At 50.7% G+C, this 18,580-nt stretch overlaps 2 protein-coding genes across 6 annotated transcripts in view; one reads left to right on the top strand and one right to left on the bottom strand.

The window, feature by feature from the left end:
- si:ch211-137a8.4 (uncharacterized) overlaps positions 1–1,686 on the top strand; it is a 29,344-nt gene extending 27,658 nt beyond the window's left edge. For both annotated transcript variants that reach the window (XM_023962031.2, XM_023962032.2), the window contains exon 4: positions 719–1,686. In XM_023962031.2, coding sequence (XP_023817799.1) covers positions 719–741 — 23 coding nt within the window. In that variant the 3' untranslated portion in view covers positions 742–1,686. The remainder of the gene's footprint in view (positions 1–718) is intronic.
- A 2,984-nt stretch (positions 1,687–4,670) lies between these two features.
- On the bottom strand, positions 4,671–18,112 carry zgc:162698 (Transmembrane protein 87A-like). 4 transcript variants are annotated; one of them, XM_078929784.1, is made up of 22 exons: positions 17,876–18,104; positions 16,326–16,398; positions 13,676–13,773; positions 13,177–13,302; positions 13,045–13,101; positions 12,217–12,351; positions 11,951–12,019; positions 11,779–11,808; positions 11,561–11,684; positions 8,997–9,058; positions 8,650–8,833; positions 8,468–8,567; positions 8,208–8,301; positions 6,958–7,026; positions 6,635–6,743; positions 6,500–6,558; positions 6,279–6,382; positions 6,130–6,203; positions 6,004–6,065; positions 5,877–5,929; positions 5,759–5,789; positions 4,671–5,289 (listed from the first exon to the last, which is right to left on the bottom strand). In XM_078929784.1, exons 1-22 carry the CDS (start codon positions 17,999–18,001, stop codon positions 5,248–5,250), a joined length of 1,881 nt encoding a protein of 626 aa, XP_078785910.1. In that variant the 5' UTR covers positions 18,002–18,104; the 3' UTR covers positions 4,671–5,247. The 4 variants fall into 4 exon arrangements, with proteins under 4 accessions (XP_078785910.1, XP_078785909.1, XP_004075220.1 ...); XM_078929783.1 differs by lacking the exon at positions 6,958–7,026 and adding an exon at positions 7,435–7,512 and having other exon boundaries at positions 17,876–18,103; XM_004075172.5 differs by lacking the exons at positions 6,958–7,026; positions 12,217–12,351 and adding an exon at positions 7,435–7,512 and having other exon boundaries at positions 17,876–18,112.
- Between the last annotated feature and the right edge of the window lie 468 nt (positions 18,113–18,580).

Here is an 18,580-nt window from a genome sequence, read left to right as displayed (position 1 = left end):
AACAACATGTGGCTGTTGGGGAAACGGACGTTTTCCTGCTCAGGAAAGGACTTTTGAACAGAACTGAAGTAAAAAAAAAAGTTTAAATCTAATTAAAATGAGAGTTTTGTGAGAAATATTTATGAGTCCTCTGATAATAAAAATGGTAATAATTTATTCAAAAAGTACATTTAAATACTTTTTTGGGGGTAACATTGTTGGGTTAGAAGCACCTAAAGCACATCAGGAGAAGTCCAAGCCTGGAAACGCTGGGATGTTTCCTCAATCCTTTAATCGGCGCTCTGGCAGCCCGCTGGTAGCTCGAACCGGCGGTAGCTGTGGCGGTTAGCTCCGTTATCGGAGGTGGGAGGGAAAAGCCGGTTTAGTTGAGTCCATCAAAGGATTAGAGCCCAAAATCAAAGAGCCACTCAGCCTCCTCAACAAGCCAGATTAGCCGGCCCTCTTCCTGTCGCCTCACAGGCGGGGGGGGGACGACCCACTTCCTGACCACATTTCAGGGACCGTCTTCCTGTCAGACCGCCACGCCGAAGCTCAACGGACAGCCAGAGACTCGTCCAGAGATCAGCTGCTTTGTGGGGTTTCTGTAACACAAAGCTTAACTGCACAATCATCTGCACTAAACACACACTGAACCTTTTCTCTGACTGTTTTTGTTATTATTATTATTCCTTTTTAAGACCTTTTTTTAATTTCAATCTCTTCTGTTATCATTTACCAGACAAAAAGGCGGGAAACGTGTGAGGCCACACAAAGAGGATTAGAACTGCCCGGGATTCGCTGAGCAAGGAGCTCTGAGCCCCGCCCCCAGCTCCTCCCCCCTCCCCCCTTCATCCCCCCTCCTTCCTCCCGATTGAGCGGAGTCATGGCATGTAAACAGATCAGCACGGTGAGCGGCGGCGGCGGGATGAGAGATGCAATTCACGTAGACCAGAGAAAATCATTCTTACTCAGAAAGCAATAATTCAAGCCCCGCCCCCCCACCATCTCATCCTCCCATTGGCCCCCCTCCCTCTCCGTCCATACATAAACATGTGTACATCAAGTCCTTTGTTTTTCTCTGCTTGTCTGTGAGATTTTATATTTGTCTACAAGAGAAAAGAAAAATGTGAAGAAAAAAGAAAAATCGAGACATTCCAGCCCCCCCCACCCCACTTTCTCCCTCTGACAACTTATTTACCCCCCCCCCCAAACCTTCCAATTCATGACTTAAAAAGAAAAAGAAGAAAAAAAAGAAAATTAGTTTTCTATTGACCCCCCCTTTGGTTTGTAGACCCCCCCCCCCCAGCCCTGCTCTTTGCCCCCCCTGTTACCCGGTAGATATTTGCAGTGCAGCAGGACCGTGATGCTCCAGTGTGTAAACTGCCCTGAGGACTGCCGCCTCCCGACCGGCTGCCGTGTCTTCAGCCGTGTGTGTTCCGTGTTTTTAGACTGTTGTGTCCGTGGAAGAAAACAAACGTCACACGTTCAAGGAGAACATGGACTTTTGCTGTTTCTGTTTGCTTTGGAGGTTTTCTTTCTTCCTTTTTTTAAATACATCTAACTGTTACTGCAGTCTGACACTGTAATTAAATGATGATGATGATGATGATGATGATGATGTTTTGTTGGTCCAGGTTTTCACATGTCCACTAGCAAATTGTCAAGACAAAAACATAGTAAAATAAAGACTAAAATCTAACAACTAAACTGCAGCCGTTCTGTTTCTGTGGTTGGAGTGGCGTGTGTGGCCCCGGCGAGGGGGCGGGGCTTGCTGGTCAATCTGTGTATCGATGATCTCATCCGTTTGCGTAACAGGCTGAATAATAGAAGATTCCTGTGGATTATCCTAGATCTGTGTGTGTATGCTGGCAGGAAGCTGCCCCCCCCCAACCCCCACATGTGGATTAAATGTGTGTGTGTGGGGGCGCGTTTTTTGAGGCTGATGATGAAGGTGAACCGTTGGAGTTCATCTTCCTCACAGCCTGAGACCTTCCTTCACGACAGCAGCAGAGAGGAGCAGAGAGGATGCTGGTCTTCAGTCACTGCCAGCAGCCTGACTCCGCCCACTGATCAGCACATCCTCATCATCATAAAGCGTTCATCTTGATGATCTCATTGGCGGTGATCACCTGGATCAGGTGTGTTTTCCTTCAGTTGTTTACAGATATCAGATAAAGGTTCTTATGATCCCAGTGAATCCAAATCCTTTGAAATCGGCCAAACGGTCCAGACAGAAATGTAATAAACGCCTCTAAGTGGTGGACGGATCAAGATTTAAGATCAACTTGATTAAATCCTGTAGGGAAAGTCAGTCGTAGTCGCAGAACAATAAACAAAGGACAGAGAAACTCTTATTGACATGAACACCCGCGGCTACCAGATGAGCTGTAGAGTCGGATGGCGGATGGCAGGAATGACTTCCTGTACCGCTCTTTAGCACAGGGGGGGGTGAATGAGTCCACTGCTGAAGCTGCTTCTCTGTTTGTCCACCACTTTGTAGAGAGGAGGGGGGGGGGGGGGGAATTGTCCATGGTGGTCCACAGTTTAGCCAGCAGTCTGTCCTGTTGGCGTCCTTTGCTGTGACGCCAGCACACTACAGCAGAGAAGACGCTGCTCGCCATGACAGCCTGGTACAACATGTCATGACAGGCTCATGTCCTGCTGCAAACACGGACGGACCCGAGTCTCCTCAGAAAGTAAAGTCTGCTCATGCCCCTCTTGTAGACCCCCCCTAGTGTTAGTGTCCAGATGGAGGTTCAGGAACTCGTAGGATGAGACCATTTCTACATCCATCCCACTGATACAGACTGGGGAGGGCGGGGACTTTCTCCTACTGAGGTCAATCACCATCGGCGTTCAGCTGCAGGTGATTCTCCACCGACCACCTGACAAACGCTCCACAAGGCCCCTGTACTCCTCCTCCTGTCCATTCTCCAGTCTTCAGACTACAGCTGTGTCATCAGAGAACTTCTGGAGGAGACGGAGCTCAGAGTGGTGCTGGAGGTCAGCAGTGTAGTTGGTGAATGGGAAGGGGGGCAGCACGGTTCCCTGAGGGGCTCCTGTGTTCCTCATCAGGGTGTCGGACTCACAGCTCTGCCGTCTCACAGACTGTGGTCGACCTGTCAGGTAGTCCTCAATCCACCAGACCAGGGGGGCGTCCACCTGCTTCTCTGACTTCCCCCCATCAGTCTCAGCTGGATGCTGATGAAGGGAAGTCAAAGATCACGATCCTCACTGTCCAGGGAGGAGGACGCGCTCTGCAGCAGCTACGTCACTACATCATCCACTCCAACCTTGGGCTGGCATGTAATCTGCAGGGGGTCTTGGGGGGCTCACAGGGGTCTGAGGTGTAGTTTTAACATCTGAGGAGATGGAGAACCTCCAGCTGAACCTGCAGACTCCTTATAGAGACTGGAGGGGGTTTCAACCTGATCTAGGAGGGGGTCCTCCTCCATCAAACCAGAAACCCTTCGCTGTGATCCGTCCACCACCTATAGAGGCGTTTGTTGCATTTCTGTCAGGACCGTTAAGGATTTCTTCAACTGGTATCTGTGATTTGATGGAGATTTTGTACAATATCTGCATAAAACAAATAAAGTTTAGAAAAAAAACGTTTCTGCAGGAAAAAAAAACTAAAACTGAGACATAACTTTGCAAAGTATTTGAAGAAATCTTTTCAATCGATGGATTTATGATTTTATCTTTGACATTTTCCGTTTTATCTCTAGTTGTATATTTCCGACTGAATTGTAGTTTTTGATGGATAGCCGTGTCAAACAGCCGCTACTGAGCGTGACGTGAAAGCGAGGACTGACAAACGCCATGAGGTCGTTGGGCCCGAGGAGCTGCAGCCAACAGAAGCAAACAGAATTTCAACCAACAGCTTTGGTTGGATCCCGTCCTTCATCCTGATGAAGACCATCTGACCATCTGGTCTGAAGTTCTGGAGCGCTGCCATCCATGTGCCGAAGGGGACGCTGAGCAGAGACGGGCCAAGGACACAAACTCACACAAGCCACACCTTTGGGGCACGGACCCGCAAATGACCTCTGCTTACACCCCCCCCCCCCCCATAGGAAATGGGCGGGACAAAGTAAAGGAGAGCTTTAATGTCTCCACCCACCTGTAAAATAAATATTCAAACCAAAGAACTGAGCTTTAAAGAAATCAAAGTATCTTTAAAAACCAACCCTACCCCCCTCAGTAATAAACAGACGGCTAAGCGGTAAACATCCGGTGAGCTTTAGAGACAAATAAATGCCATTGATGGAGTCAATATTGAACCGCTTTCCCTTCTGAAACCAGCCTCTAGTGGTCGTTTGAGGCACTGCAACCTGTCCTGTTTGCTTGGCCTAAAGTCTGCTCACAGAAGGGGGGCCTTCAAAGACGGCCCCCTACAAACCGGATAAGCTCCGCCCAGTCCTTGCTTAACATGTTGGATTTTCTTAGAAAAGGCAAATATTTGTTGACGGTTCTGCAGTTTTGGTCAGGAGCGGGTTTCAGCCCAGCAGCACGCTCAGTTTGGGTCAAAACGGTTCGGACCGTGAAGAGAAGTTCTGTTGCAGGAAACCGAACGCAACTCCCCCCCCCCCCCCCCCCCCCCCCCCCCCCCCCATGGCCCCGGATGCTCCGGACCAGAACCACTCGGATGTCCGGCTGCTGATTCTACAGCTTCAGTGAAAAAGTCTGGATTTTGTGTGGATAAATGTTTAATTTCTGTGAACTTTAATAAACCCGTTTCCACAAAACCACCAAGTTTCAGTCCAGACGTTTCTGTGGATCTGACCCCATTGACCCCGCCCACTGAGGGCCCGTCCAACACACGTCCAACACGGCTGTGGGTCTTAAGAAAAACACAAAGAAGAAGAACATCTCGGTGCTGAAAGAACAGGAGAACCTGCTAGGAAGAGCCACAAACAGAACCCAGGAGCTTTGGTGGCGTCACGCTCCACGCGTGGCCAGGCCGAACACGCAGACGTTAGTGTTCAGAGAAAAACAAAAACCCTGGAGGGGGGAGGGGGGGCTCTGCAGCAGAGGAAGCTCGCCAAAATAAAACGCAGATTAAACAGACAAAAAACCCCAGAAGGTCAAAGGTCGGCGTGAACATCTCAGACGCCGCTGTATTTACACCAAGGCTTACAAAGCTGATAAACTCTGGGATGAAGACCCTCCTCCTCCTCCTCCTCCCTGCAGTTCCTCCGCCGTGCTCGTCAGAGCCTTCTTTTGCTCCGCCTCCTCCAGCAGAGTCTCTCCTCAAACTTGTGGGATTCACTCCATCTTGGACATCTCAAACTTGGTCGTCACGATTTCCTGAAACAAAAAACATTTCAGGTTTGGCCGCAAAGCAGAGAGAAATCCTGAAACCAGACAAATCTGTCGTGAAATCAAATTTAATCAACATTCTAGTCACACCAGAGCGCAACGGGACGGCCCCTCCCTGCAGAACCCGGCAGCCGTTTGGGCACATTAGAGCCGTTTTGGACCCAGACGGAATCGAACCCTGATCGATACTCATCAGCTGTTTGTGGCTTCATGTGATCCAGCGCGGTTGCCGTGACAACAAGCAGAGGTAAACAACAGTGTGATGCGAGTGGAGTCTGCCGCCCCCTGCTGGGGAGCAGCAGGCGACTCATCAGAACCGGGACCGATCCTCGTCCCACAGTCGGTCCGGCCGGAGATTTCAAAAGTCCCAGCTCTGGCGTGACGGGCCGTCTCCTCAGACCTTCAGACCCCAAACCCAAACCCATCTGACCCAGAACCAGGGATGAAGACGTCTAACCTCATCTGAGTCCAGCAGGGGGGGCAGCGCTCTGCGAGGGACATAAACGCCGTTTTAACCACAGACGGAACATTGGCTCACACCAAACCAGAATGGTGGGTTCTGTGCAGCGACTTACACGTCCGCCATGGAGGATGGGATGTTCTCCTCCACCCACTTCAGGTCCTCGTCCTGCGGACACAGAGCTGCAGCTGTGGATCTGCTCTCACACTGAGCTCCGTCTCAAACTCGTTCAGCAGACTCACCACTTTGCCGGCTTTGGCCGAGCCGTTGGTCTCCGCCTTGGCGCCCCTCATCTTCATCCCCTCTGAGCACAAACACAGTCAGACCCACACCCCCGGAAGAGACGCCTCACAAAAACAGGTTCTGACCGAAAGCTTCGTTCATCATGGGCTCCTTCTCCTCTTCCTCGCTGTCTTCGTCCACCAGGGGGCTGAAGGCGTACCTGCCCCGGACAGACGGGGGGGTCAGCGACAGAACACAGGAAGGGGGACAACAGAAGAAAGGAGGAAGACGGCACCTCTGGTTGTTGGCGGACGGCCGCCACAGGAACATGATGACCAGCAGGATGGTGGAGAACAGGAAGCGCCAGAAGGCGTCGTTGATCCACAGCTCCCTCCAGTCCTGTGGACAGAGACCTCAGCTCTTTACCAACAGATTCAGGTACAGACGGCTTCACGGCTTCATGCTCTGGTTCCCCTTCGCTCTTCATGGAAGCAGAGTGGAGACGCTGGTACTCACGGCCTGGCACACGGACAGAGTGATGGTCTTGGTGGCCCAAACGATGAAAATGACAGAGGCTGAAAGAAAGAGACAGCTGGGTTTCAAAAGGGCTGAAGCGGCGTCGAGCGCGGCAGAAGGCAGGATGCCACGTACCTATGACGGCGAAGATGAGAGTGTTGGTGAAGTGTCTGTAGAGCGACAGCTTCACCACGTTCCTCCTCAGCTTCAGCAGCTTCATGGTCTGAGCCAGACTCACGAAGATGTGGCGGCGCGGTCAAGGAAACATCCCGGAAAAACCCCCAACCCAGCGGCCAGAGCGGCCCATCTCCTGACTTTTGGCATTTCAGTGACTGATGGTTGCTAACGGCTAACCTGCCTGTCTGTCAACACATCAGAGCTTCTGCAGCGCGTCAGAAAGACAGAAGAAAGCTTCCAGCGGCACTACAGCCGCAGGAGGAGGGAGCAGTGGCGGATATCCACCAGCAGAGGGCAGAGTCGAGCAGAGCCAGAGGAATAGCAGCCAGCAGGACAACATCAGCATCAGCCTGAAGAGAGAGGAAGATGGAGGAGGAGGAGGAGGAGGGAGACCAACAAAAGAGGGAGAAGGGGGAAGAGAGAAAGAAATAATGGAAGGAGTCGTGTAAAACAGGAAGACGTTGGGTAAGATGACCCGATTCTGACACCCATCAAGCACCGCTGAACGCTTAGCGCCGAAGGGGAAACGTCCCACAACCTGTTGGGGAAGGGTTAAACGAACGCCCCAAAAACCTTCACTTTCAGCAACAAAACAGCCAAAAATGGAGATCCTTGCTGCTTTAATAAGGGGATGATGGACGATGAAGACCATCCCTAGATTCTCCTTCCTGCAGCTGAGAAGAGCCAGAAGTGAAGCTGCAGCTCTGCCGTCCCTCAGTCAACCATCAGAACTGCATGCATCCGTTTCAAAAGGATATCCACCAGACAATACAGGAGTCAATGAGGGACAGCGCTATCTGACAAACGATGGTACTGCTGCCGTTATCGCCATGGTCCTGCGGGAAACACCAGAGGTTACACAAACACACACATCCAAGAACAGCTTTCCTCAGAGGAGGAAGAGAAGGAGGAGGATGAGGAGAGTTCTGACAAAGAACGACTAAAGCTGATCCCGCCGCGCAGAAAACGCCTTGGGGGGGGGGGGGGGGGGGGGGGGGGCAAGTCCTGGTGTTTGGCCACATGAAGCGCATCAATGAGACCTTTACTGATGATCAGATTCAACGGTCCAGTTGTTGGAGGAACAACGTTCAGGCTGACAGAGTTTAGTTTCTGGGATTTTGCTCTGGTAAAAGTCGGAAAAAAAAGAACAAAGCAGCCCCTCCCTGCCCACCTCTGACCATCCAGAAGGGGGCAGTGTCTGCTCATTTACAATAAACCCATGGGCCGGCGTTGGCACGGCCTGATCCCACTGTTCTTAAGCTCCAGGTGTGTCCACTAGGTGGCGTACCGTCCCACCCATCCGCCTGTCGCTCTGACAGGATTTCCGCCCACAGAGCCCCCGTTTCAGAAAGCAGACTTGTTATGAAGAGCCCACCCCAAATGAACGGGAGGGATGATGAACAGTAGAGTCTAAGTAATAGGAATGGTGTTGGCGCATCGCACAGACAGGTTCTGGGGGGGGGGGGGGGGGGTTGGGCCCCCATAAGGACGTAAAAACAGACGTCACTGGTCAGAGGAGAAGGAAACTCACAGCGTTGACCCGCAGGATTCCCTCGATGACGGAGAAGATGAGGTAGAGCAGGCCGACGCCCACCACTCTGTGCATCAGAGCACCGAGCCGCGGTCTGGGGGCGGGACCAGAACAGAACAGAAGAACCAATCACTGACCTGTGGTTGTTCCACGATCCAAACAACTACCAATTCAGAGCTAACACTAGTTTGTTTCCAACGTTGAGGCTCGAGTCGTAAACAGAATCTAGAATTTGTTGTGACTCCAAAGCACACACTCACTTCACGATGCCGTATCCCAGACTAGCGATGATGACCAACACCCGGGCCAGAGTCCTCTTCACCGCCGAGAGCACCTCGGCGAACACCACCGCCCCCTGGACTGCAGGAGGTGACATCACAGCCCGTTACTGCATTGGCACTGCCTGAGGGTCCGGTCCCACCAGAGCCGGGTCAGCAGCTACCTGAGAAGCCTTCGTAGCGGAGGCTCTGGTACTCGGCGTAGTAGACGGCTTTCTCCAGCATGCCCAGGAAAATGACGCCTCCGATCCAGAACTGGATCCGGAGCAGGTCCCTCCAGTAGCAGGCGGACAGAACCAACCACAGGACGGCCAGCAGCACGTACACGATGCACATCACCATGTAGAACTGCAGGCAGAGACGGGCTTCAGGAGGGAGGGAACCGCTGAGGCGCCTTTGACTCGTCTAAACGACCACGAGGCCGGCGAGGATTGGATGTCCTCCGACCAGCCAGCCAACACGAGCTTCACATATTGCTGCTGTTCTGAATAGGACCTGTGTGCGTTCTTACCACCATCAGGGGCCACTCGGAGGCAGATATGTAGTCGTGGGGGCCCTTCATGCTGATCCGCACTGCAAACACAGAACACGGCCCGTTAGCTCGGCGAGGAATCGAGCAAATCCTGAAAATGGCGGCGGCGTTGGGATGAAGTTGACGACTTTTGATGGTCGAGATGTTCTCAGTGATAGCCTGGCGACTTGGTCTGAGTTTGGGATAGGCTCCAGCAACCCTGTGAGCCCAAAAGGGGTTCGGGAGATTCTGAGGATAAATTGAATGGATGGACGGGACGATCAGGTGAAGTGAGCAGGAAGACGTTTGCCGTCTTAGCCTCAGGGATCTGAGGACTGAAGACCGTTGCTCCACCTGGATCGCAGCAGCAACGTCTTTGGTCTCCTAACAGACCTTCTTGGAGTCCAGAGCTTCTCCTGCATGTTTTTTATGTTTGTTTCCAGGGATGCTCCAATGGAGGATTCTGGGTAGATTATGGCAATTAACGGCTTTTTGCTTTGCTTCAATGGCGTTTTGTTGCCTTCAGTTGGTAAACGTTGCTTTAGAACCAGGCGACACCGATTTGAAATGGTACAGAAATGAGGTTCTTTAAAGACCCACTCGGATGAAAATGGCGTTTTTAACGTGTTCTTGTGACTTTTTTCTGATGATGACAGACTTTAGTAAAGAAAATTACGGTCAAAATTGCATTTCTGACTTTTTCTTTCTTCAAATGGTTGTGAAAAAGAGCCGTTTGTAAAAGATCGCATTTGTGACGCAGAAAAATTGCAACGCTGTTGTCGTTGCAACGCTAATGTTAGGATGGGGCTGTGAGGGGCTTTGGGCTAGCTGGAGAGTGTAAACAGATAGACGATGGGAAGTGGGGGCGGGGTTGATTCGCCTACAACTCAAGAGGCTAATTTCTTTTTTTTTTTTTTCTTTTTTTTTAACTTGTCCTGTCCAACAGCTGGGCAGACAGATGAGAGCTGAGGGCCTCTTGTGTTGGACATATTTTACTTTAACAAGAGGGGTTATTAATCTTCAGACAAACCAAAGGTATGTCTGAATATACCCCTTTTGTAATTGAGGCCAAACTTTATTAATTTCAATCATGTCTGAAAATCTTTGGTGTTGGACCGGACGGAAAAGGAAAGAGGGGAAGAAGAGAGAGGGACGTTAGAGAGAGGGGGGGTAGGGGTGATAATAGGAGGGGAAGGGGGATAAGACCATGAAGCAGCATAGAGCAGGCAGGTTTACTGGTTGTTTATCGTTACGGTACGGTTCAAATGTAGTACAAAAAGGGCGGGGCCTGTTCACACACACTCAAATATTATCAACACACCTGCTAGCCGCAAAAATGTCCACATGTCAACATGTACACAAAACAGATAGTGTTCACGAACGCATACCTATGCCTTAAAACCAACTAGTGTGAAATCTTTCATTCATTCAATCATGCAAACTATTAGTGCAAAGGTGAGCTAACACCTGTGCTCAGGTGAGTGTTTATGTTATTCTAAAATGGATGGTGGAACGTGAAAAGAAGGAGGGAGAGTGCCCAGCCATCCCCACCCCAAGACCCCCACCGCAGCAGCAGCGGCAGCCGGAATCCCCCCAACGCCACACGGGAACCGGCAGGGAACAACCGCCGCCCGGGCGACCAAGCCCGCCACCCAGGCCAGGGCCAGCAGGGCCGCCGCGAGGCCCCCAGAGCCAGAGAGCAGGGAGGCACGGAGGGAAAGAGAGCAGCCCCCCCGCCGCGCCGGGAGAACCCAACGCAGGGCCCCACCGGAGAAGGACGCCCACAGCCCCAAACGAGCACCCCACCACCACCCAGGAGTTCCGGGCATCCCCCCGCCCCAACCCCAGGTACGAGCCAGGACCCCCCAAGGGAGACCCGCTCCGCACTCCAGGCAGCCACCCACCCGGCCCACGGTTGGTCCAGGTAGGAGCAAGGCAGGGGCCCGCCGCCCCCGCCCAGGAGGGGGGAACCCCGGGGAAAAAAGAGGCTAATTTCTAACAAGCTCTGAAAAAACAATCTTTTAGGGTTTTTGATTTTGCCTAAAAACTGGATAACAAAAGATAAAACACAAAGATGATCAGAGTTGGTCTTTAGCAGAACTTATTTCCTCTAAAGTTTGACAAAAATGTAGAGAATAGGATGTCAGAAAGCCTTGAAGGACGGTCGTCGTCACATCAGGACTGCTGATCAATTAAAGGTGGAGCTGGGACAGAGAATCTAGTAGGGATAAATCTGGAGCCTCACAGACTCCATGCTTCTGGTGTTTTTCTTTCTTTGTGATGCGTGGAGCCATCGGAGTGCAGCTGGACGCTGACGCTGCTGGAACACGTCTTGGTCCATCGTCCCTGCAGAAAGACGGACGTCTGCACGGCCGCAGAACCCGTCGGTTCGGACGGCCGGGTTTCAAAGCGTGACACTAGAGGAACGTCCTCCTGAAGGAGGGACTCCTGCTAGAGACACGAACCCAGGCCGTCTCACCGAAATGCACCTGCGCCTATTGGTGGTTAACGGACAGAACCATGCGGCGGCTTTTCACGGGTGTGGGGCGGCGGCGCGCACTGACTCTGCAGACTCCAGGCGGCGTCGGCGGGCCGGTTCTTGTTGAGGTCTTCGATGCTCAGGAGGAACATGTACGGTCCGTCCTCCCAGGTCTGAGCCACGGCGTCCGAGTGAGGGAAGACGGCCGCCTGCGACACAAACCCGGAAGATTTACTCCAAGATTCAAAGGCGACTTTTATTAAAGCCACTTCTTAAGTCGATGCAGTAAATAAAAACACCCACCTGTTTAGAGGAATTTCCAGACGCATTCGGCTGACAAAGACAGAAAATTCCTAATAAATATTTCATGGATGAAACACGGCAGCATCACCTTTTCCTGCTTCCCGCCACAGGAAGCAGCTTTTTCCCTAATGTTCTAAAGAGACGATCTTCCTGGATGTTTCTCTGCTCAAACCTTTGGTTTGGGGAGATCCGGGCTCCTCCTCCTCCTCCTCCTCCTCCCTGGGGTCTTCTCTGTGACGGTCTGAAAGACAGATGATGAACTTTCAGAAGAGGAGTTTTCATTTCAGAGAAGCTCTTTGAAGCTGCTTTTTGAACCTTTGGGTGCAGTTTTTGAGAAGAAAAACAAAGTTTAGGACATGAAAATGAGTCCAAAAAGGAGGAATTGTAGCTTCTGCATTTATCCCACTATGGGACATTTGTTCTCCGCTTTTGACCCACCCCCTGGGGGAGCGGGGAGCTGCAGCCGAACCGCTCTGGGGAGATCTGAACGTGGGTCAGCTTTGACAGATGTGGCGGCCTCTGATCGCTTTGCTGCTCCGGACCGGAACCGTCTAGATCTTCTCGAAGGCGGATCTAACAAAGACATTCCTAAAAGCGGATCTGGAGTAAAGGAAGGAGCGCAAACACAGTCGACAAGCGACAGACTGGCCATCAGCAGAGGAGGAGGAGGAAGAAGAAGAAGAAGAACAGCATTTGCAGTTCTTCAGACGCGTTTCACTGCTTCAAACAGGAAACTGGAGCTGAAGTGAAGAATCAGAGGATGAAGAACCAAAACGACAAGATAAAAAGCAGAAATAAAAGATACGAAATGTCATCACAACCTCAGTAAAAAAAGGGAAAAAACATCTGATATGGAGATTTGATGAAACAACAGTTTATCAGTGACTATTTCATCTTTAGTTGCTGGTAAAGGAAGAGGAGGAAGAGGAGGAGAACTACAACAGAGAAAGCTGCAGAGTTTGATGGACAGAAGAAAGGAGGTGTTCAGGAGACCCGATGGAAAAGGAGGAAGGGCTTCTAGATTGGGAGGAGCTGGAAGGAGGAACAGAGGAGGAAGGAGACGTTTGATGGGAATGTTCTGGGGGTAAAGAGAGGACCGGATGGGGAGTGAGCTGGAGGAGGAGGAGGAATTCTGGAGGGTCTGGGCTTTCTCTCTGAGGAGATGATGGAGAAGTCTGATGTTGGCGACAGAACGGCAGGAGGACAGACCGACGCCGCTCAGCTGAGAGGAAGACGATGACGCTCCTCCTGAAAGCCGACACTCACCGCCGTCTGCTGGATTTCCTTCAGATGCTTCTTCTGGTCAAACTTTTCCACGCTGAACTGAGTCACAAAACAAACAGCGTGTCAGTCAAAGGGAAGCCGCCGCCGGACCGGGCTGCCGGGCGCCGCTCTCACCACGTCCAGGTTCTTGTCGGAGCTGCAGTCGAAGGTGGGATACTCGTGGAAGACAAAATAGCCGCTGCCTCCTTTCAGTTGGACCTCCTCCGATTTGAAGTAATTCTTAAAATAATTAGGCTTTGCCTGAAACAAAGGAACAATAGGATTTTAGAAAAGTATCGCCAAACGCATCACACGACATAAAGGACGCTCTCTGAGGTCACAGGAACCTCATTTCCTGTGGACCGGGACGCAGCGTGATGTTGGGGCGGGGTTCACTTCTCTCTGGATTCAAAGGTTTCTACACCAACTAACGGAAGGGCAGTCAGGCTGCAGCGCCACATTGGAACTCAGGGTGGCGCTCTACCCACAGCAGAATCGGTTTGATGTGTGGAGATGCTTCAGACTTTTCTTACAGGGAATCAAACCCTAAATGATTTGGGTTTAAATGAGCCGGCGGTGTAACGTTCAGCCTTCCGTCAGCCACAGGTCAGAGAGAGGAAGAGGAGGAGCTTACGTCCCTGTTGAAGATCTCCTTGTAGCAGTGCGAGTTCCTCAGATACCACGACACTTTGAGCAGGACGGGCGGCGACACCGAGCAGTTCTGTGACACAACTACACAAACACACAAACACACAAACACAACAGGTCAGATGAGACTTTTTTCCACGAATCCCAGCCGAAAAGGAACGAAGGAACGGCACAGTTTCAGCAAGCCGACAACTGCCCCCGAGGCCCAAATGCTGAGAGAATCCCCCCCCCCCACCCCCCCCCCCCCCCCGCCGTCTCATGTTTCAGGACAGAAACCAAAGTGAGAAGAGTTTGAGATCAAAACATGCAAAATCAGACTCGATACGGAAACAAATACTGACTCTAAAGGTTCACAGAACCGAGAGAAGGTCTGAGCTTCAGCAGAACCGGTTCACAGACTCTAGAACCGAGTGAAGGTCTGAGCTTCAGCAGAACCGGTTCACAGACTCTAGAACCGAGTGAAGGTCTGAGCTTCAGCAGAACCGGTTCACAGACTCCAGAACCGAGTGAAGGTCTGAGCTTCAGCAGAACCGGTTCACAGACTCCAGAACCGAGTGAAGGTCTGAGCTTCAGCAGAACCGGTTCACAGACTCCAGAACCGAGTGAAGGTCTGAGCTTCAGCAGAACCGGTTCACAGACTCCAGAACCGAGTGAAGGTCTGAGCTTCAGCAGAACCGGTTCACAGACTCCAGATCCGAGTGAAGGTCTGAGCTTCAGCAGAACCGGTTCACAGACTCCAGATCCGAGTGAAGGTCTGAGCTTCAGCAGAACCGGTTCACAGACTCCAGAACCGAGCGAAGGTCTGAGCTTCAGCAGAACCGGTTCACAGACTCTAGAACCGAGCGAAGGTCTGAGCTTCAGCAGAACCGGTTCACAGACTCCAGAACCGAGCGAAGGTCTGAGCTTCAGCAGAACCGGTTCACAGACTCCAGAACCGAGACTCTAGAACCGAGCGAAGGTCTGAGCTTCAGCAGAACCGGTTCACAGACTCTAGAACCGAGCAAAGGTCTGAGCTTCAGCAGAACCGGTTCACAGACTCTAGAACCGAGCGAAGGTCTGAGCTTCAGCAGAACCGGTTCACAGACTCCAGAACCGAGCGAAGGTCTGAGCTTCAGCAGAACCGGTTCACAGACTCTAGAACCGAGCGAAGGTCTGAGCTTCAGCAGAACCGGTTCACAGACTCCAGAACCGAGTGAAGGTCTGAGCTTCAGCAGAACCGGTTCACAGACTCTAGAACCGAGACTCTAGAACCGAGCGAAGGTCTGAGCTTCAGCAGAACCGGTTCACAGACTCTAGAACCGAGCGAAGGTCTGAGCTTCAGCAGAACCGGTTCACAGACTCTAGAACCGAGCGAAGGTCTGAGCTTCAGCAGAACCGGTTCACAGACTCCAGAACCGAGCGAAGGTCTGAGCTTCAGCAGAACCGGTTCACAGACTCCAGAACCGAGACTCTAGAACCGAGCGAAGGTCTGAGCTTCAGCAGAACCGGTTCACAGACTCTAGAACCGAGCGAAGGTCTGAGCTTCAGCAGAACCGGTTCACAGACTCTAGAACCGAGCGAAGGTCTGAGCTTCAGCAGAACCGGTTCACAGACTCCAGAACCGAGCGAAGGTCTGAGCTTCAGCAGAACCGGTTCACAGACTCCAGAACCGAGACTCTAGAACCGAGCGAAGGTCTGAGCTTCAGCAGAACCGGTTCACAGACTCTAGAACCGAGCGAAGGTCTGAGCTTCAGCAGAACCGGTTCACAGACTCTAGAACCGAGCGAAGGTCTGAGCTTCAGCAGAACCGGTTCACAGACTCCAGAACCGAGCGAAGGTCTGAGCTTCAGCAGAACCGGTTCACAGACTCTAGAACCGAGCGAAGGTCTGAGCTTCAGCAGAACCGGTTCACAGACTCCAGAACCGAGTGAAGGTCTGAGCTTCAGCAGAACCGGTTCACAGACTCCAGAACCGAGACTCTAGAACCGAGCGAAGGTCTGAGCTTCAGCAGAACCGGTTCACAGACTCTAGAACCGAGCGAAGGTCTGAGCTTCAGCAGAACCGGTTCACAGACTCCAGAACCGAGCGAAGGTCTGAGCTTCAGCAGAACCGGTTCACAGACTCCAGAACCGAGACTCTAGAACCGAGCGAAGGTCTGAGCTTCAGCAGAACCGGTTCACAGACTCTAGAACCGAGCGAAGGTCTGAGCTTCAGCAGAACCGGTTCACAGACTCTAGAACCGAGCGAAGGTCTGAGCTTCAGCAGAACCGGTTCACAGATGTGGACAACAGTTTCCTGCCAACAGTTGAAGAGCAACGACAAGAAAATAAAACGTCTTCTCTGCATTAAGGTTGAATTGTCATCATGAACTTCTGTGTTTCTCTCATCTTTCTTGCTTCACACTTTCTTTGTGCGACTGAATCGATGGACTTCTTGATTGAAGCCCTCTTCAAAACAAGTGATGGGGTCCGGTGCAGTTCACCAGGGAACCACCGGGGGCTCCGTTAGAGAACCAGTCCCACTTCACAGCAGAAATGAACACACTTACGGTTTCACACATCATTCCTGACACCTGGTCTCTTGATTGACCTGTGACCCTCAGATCCAGAATGGGATTCCTTGATGTTTAGTGAGGATGGGCGGAGCAAAGCACTGACCTTTCAGGCTGATGATGCTGTTGTTAAACAGAGTCTTGGTGAAGAAGAAGGGGTTCGGCGACTTCACGCTCTCCTGAAACGACAGGCACAAACAAGGTTTCTGAGAAACGACTCCAGATCCAGCAGGAACAACTTTCCCAGTCCTCATGCAAGCTGAGCCCCCCCCCGGTTGAAAAGTTGGATCAGGATTTTCTGCTGATGGTTTCACAGAAAGTTTAACTCCAGGAAACATCTTCAGGAGCCAAAGCTCCTGAAGATGTTTCCTGCTCGTCCTCCTCCGAGTCCCAGATGAACGTTGACGTCTTCATCAGGTTTTTTCTGTGCTTTCATCGCTCTAAAGGGGGCGGGAACAGCGTCGCCACACGGCTGCGTTAGGAAGCGAAGGGAGGGAAGTTCGTCCGATGTTTGCCTTCAGGCTTTATTTACTTTTTGGCTGTTGGACTTGAGTTTGAGGAAAGTGATCTGGATGTTTTCCATCTTCCAAGTGAGCTTCAGCATCTTCAGAGACCAGCTTCAGCCGTCAGTGATTTTCTCTAAACGTGTCTTTCATTTGCCTTAAGTTTACCAAGTAAAGTTAAATAAGACAAAAAAAATGAAAATATAATGAACTACATTTTTTTTTACAATCCTTCTGAATCCAAGACTTTTACTTCTTTGGATTTTATTTTGAACAAAGTCCCAAAGTTCAGGTAAACGTGTTGAGGATGACTTCATTCAGAACAAATCTAAAAACATCTTTAGTAAAAAATAAAAAAAATCATCAAAAAAAAAAACCTTTAACAAATTTGAATCATTCTTGCTAAAATGACGACTTTGCTATTTCCTCCAGCTTCTGACAACAGCTCAGATCCTGAAACAAGCCATCTGTCGTCATGGCAACCTGCTCTCTCCTGTCCATCACCCGTTCAGCAGCTTCACATGGCTAGTAGGACATTTCTGCCATGGCTGAATAAATACCGGATATCATTGTTTTTCTGGGATTTGTTTGCTTCTGTCCTGGATTTCAACACCTCCCAACAGTCCATGTTTAACATTTAGCACAAAAAAGTAAATGAAAATACTCTTAAAAATACTGCCTAGTAGTAGTGAAAATATAACTCTTAGTAAAGTATTGTAGTATAATGTGGTCATTCTTTACTGAACTGTCGAGACAGTTTTATAAAAGAAAACAAAAGACGTTTTTAAACAGCTGTTTGTGTTAATTGTCAAAGAAAAAAGGTTCAAACATCATTTACAAAAGCATACGACTGAGTTTGAACTGCCGTTCTTTTGTCTTCCAACTCCTTCGGGCTTCCGTAGTTTAGACTAACTGCGACTCTGTGAAAGTATCAGCAGAAACGTCACAAAGGCGGAATTCAGACTGCTCTGAAACGGTCTTCCTGTCACTCCGGAGGCTTAACACGCGCTGACGTCACCAGTCCTGGCGCAAAAGGCCAAAACCCGTCATCACGGTACCGTTTGGGCACCAAGAACCGCCGTTCGAGCGGTCTAGGTCGGTGATTCTGCGCTGCAGGCTCGTTACCGTCAGCGGATCGGATCAGGAAACTCACGCTGTCCACGGTCAGCATCCACGTTCCCTGCTCGGACACCGCGGAGGCCGGTCCGGTCACACCCGCCAACAGCAGCGCGAGCAGGGCGGCCGACATGGACCGACCAGGACCGGTCGAACCAGCCATTTCAGCTAAATCCGGGTCGGAACCAGCGGCCACGGATTCTCCAACTCACAACAAGCTGCAGACTTCCGGGTTCCGGCTGCCGTAACACGTAACCGGAAGAGAGGCGGTGCATTCATGAGCGTAGGAAACTAGACCTCTTTGAACAAACTCAAACTTAAAAACAGCTGTTCACCCTTAAAGTAATCTGAAATTCATTAAAGTTCATTTAGATTTGAAATATTAAAACTAAAAACATTTTCAAAGAAACATTATTGAAATGTTACATCAAGCCAGACGTACATAAGACGTTTTGTTATCTGTGTGCATTTTGATCCATTTTTGATACATAGATCTTTTTAAAATATTGAAAGAATTGAATCAAAGCCTTTTGACTTTGCATCATGAATTCATAACCGGAGGTGATTTGTACCCACATGTTTTTTTTATTCAGTTGCTATTTGGATTTAACCGCAAAAAACGTTTCTCTAGTTTAAAAACCTCTAATGTATCGACCCAATCTCCACTGTGAAGTAATGGCGCCCTGATAATTTGAAGGTCATCAAGATTCCTAAAGCCTCTGTTGAAGGTGTAACCGTGCAT

The sequence above is a fragment of the Oryzias latipes genome, chromosome 13, assembly GCF_053564925.1.
Source record: "Oryzias latipes strain Hd-rR chromosome 13, Olatipes_Hd-rR_3.1".
Lineage (NCBI taxonomy): Eukaryota > Metazoa > Chordata > Actinopteri > Beloniformes > Adrianichthyidae > Oryzias > Oryzias latipes.
The sequence above is the reverse complement of the archived record's forward strand: the minus strand, read 5'-3'. Positions and strand labels throughout refer to the sequence as shown.